Source organism: Eimeria mitis, genomic scaffold (genome assembly GCF_000499745.2).
Source record: "Eimeria mitis Houghton genomic scaffold, Emh_scaff5235, whole genome shotgun sequence".
Lineage (NCBI taxonomy): Eukaryota > Apicomplexa > Conoidasida > Eucoccidiorida > Eimeriidae > Eimeria > Eimeria mitis.
This window is the reverse complement of record NW_024015499.1, coordinates 1-1,927: the sequence shown is the minus strand read 5'-3', so window position 1 is coordinate 1,927 and position 1,927 is coordinate 1. Positions and strand designations below refer to the sequence as shown.

Below are 1,927 nucleotides of genomic sequence, written 5' to 3'. Positions count from 1 at the left end.
CTGCTGCTATTGCTGCTGCTGCTGCTGCAGTTCTTGCTGCTGCTGCTGCTGCTGCTGCTGCTGCTGCTGCTGGGAGCAGCTGCTGCTGGTTCGCCCGCTCCTCTATAGCCGGCGTTGTCGCTGCTGCTGTACAGCTTGTTTGTTGTTGTTTATTTATTTTTAATATATTTTTATAAATAATTATTTCATTTATTAACTTATACAACAAGCAGCAGCAGCAGCAGCGGGGTTGTTTAACTAGAATGGTCGCTGCTCCTTTGTCTCTTCGCTGCTGCTACTGCAGCAGCAGCAGCAGCAGCAGCAGGCTGTGCTGTTCCAGGTGTACAGCCACCTCAAGCAGCAGACTCGCTAGTGGGCGCCTGCAGCGGGGGGCCCCTCAGTTGCTGCTGCTGCTGCTGCTGCTGCTGCAGCTGCTGCTGCACTCCCCTGCTGCTGCGATCTCGCTGCAGCAGGAAACAGCTGCCCCCCCTTCATGGGGCGTTTCAAGGGCGGGGTACACCAAGTCTGCTGCTGCTGCTGCTGCACCTGCTGCTGCTGCAGCAGCAGCAGCAGCAGCAGCGTCTGAGCCGCGGCAGCAGCAGATGGGTGCCTTCATTGCTTCTCCCCCCACACAACCGAGCAGCAGCAACCATCTGCAGCAACAGCAGCAGCACACCGTAGCAGCAACTGCAGCAGAAGGCCCAGCACCAGCAGCAGCAACAGCAGCAACAGCAGCAGCAACAGCAGCAGCAGCAGCAGCACGAAATACGCGTCTATTTGGCAACTGCTGTTTCACAGGTGGTGAGGCTCAATTCGTGAGCAGCAGCAGCAGCAGCGACGACAGCAGCAGCAGCAGCAGCAGCAGCGACACCCCCACACCACCGCCAGCAGCAGCAGCAGCAGCAGCAGCAGCAGCAACAACACCACAGATTCCTCGTGTGGGGCCCTCCACCGCGGGGCCCCGCCCCGACTGGTTTCATGTGCCGGCACCCAGGGGCCCCGGCTCTCGCTTCGCGCTGCTGCAGCAGCAGATTAGGGGTTTGAAGCTGCATACTGTACGCGCTAAACCCTAAACCCTAAACCCTAAACGCTAAACCCTAGAATTCTCGGTTGTGGTTTTTATAGCGCAGAGAGAAAGAGAGAAAGAGAGAGGTATTGGGTTATAGGAAGCACTTGAAACAAGGGAAAAACTAGGGTTTAGGGTTTAGGGTTTAGGGTTTAGAAATTAGGGTTTAGGGTTTAGGGTTTAGGGTTTAGGGTTTAGGGTTTGTGTGTAGGTGTGTGAAGAAGCCAAGTGCCCCAACATAGGCGAATGCTGGGAGGGGGGGACGGCGACGCTGATGCTGCTGGGGGATACATGCACGCGTGGCTGTCGGTAAACCCCAAACCCTAAACCCTAAACCCTAAACCCTAAACCCTAATTTGTAAATGCTAAACCCTAGAGCTGAGTACATCGTCCTTTGTTGTTCGCTGTGTCGGTGGTTTAGGGTTTCGCTTGAGGGTTTTGGGTGTATGAGTCTTTATCCTCCCCCATCAACTCAAAAACTAGGGTTTAGGGTTTAGGGTTTAGGGTTTAGGGTTTAGGGTTTGTGTGCAGGTTCTGTGCTATCAAAACCTCCGCTAAACCCCCGCCCCCAGACCCCCTCGAACCCCAAAAAGTGGCTGAGGCGGTGGCGCAGTGGGACATAGATTACGTGGTTCTTACAAGCGTAGACAGGTAAACCCTAAACCCTAAACCCTAAACCCTAGTAAACCCTAAACCCTAAACCCTAAACCCTAAACCCTAGGTGTTTACAGGAGAAAGAAACAACGCAGAGGGAAGATAGAGGCAAACCCGGAGAGTATTTCACCGTACCTTTTCTAACCTTGCAGATAACTAGGGTTTAGGGTTTAGGGTTTAGGGTTTAGGGTTTGTGGTTTAGGGTTTAGGGTTTAGGGTTTAGGGTTT

At 53.7% G+C, this 1,927-nt stretch overlaps 1 protein-coding gene across 1 annotated transcript; it reads left to right on the top strand.

The window, feature by feature from the left end:
• Positions 1–242: 242 nt before the first annotated feature.
• Positions 243–1,908, top strand: EMH_0080690 (lipoic acid synthase, putative; the record flags this gene model as incomplete). The annotated part of the gene is made up of 4 exons (XM_038022794.1): positions 243–1,034; positions 1,257–1,354; positions 1,577–1,696; positions 1,902–1,908. The coding sequence occupies 4 exons, from the start codon at positions 243–245 to the stop codon at positions 1,906–1,908; spliced, it is 1,017 nt and encodes a 338-aa protein (XP_037878648.1).
• Between the last annotated feature and the right edge of the window lie 19 nt (positions 1,909–1,927).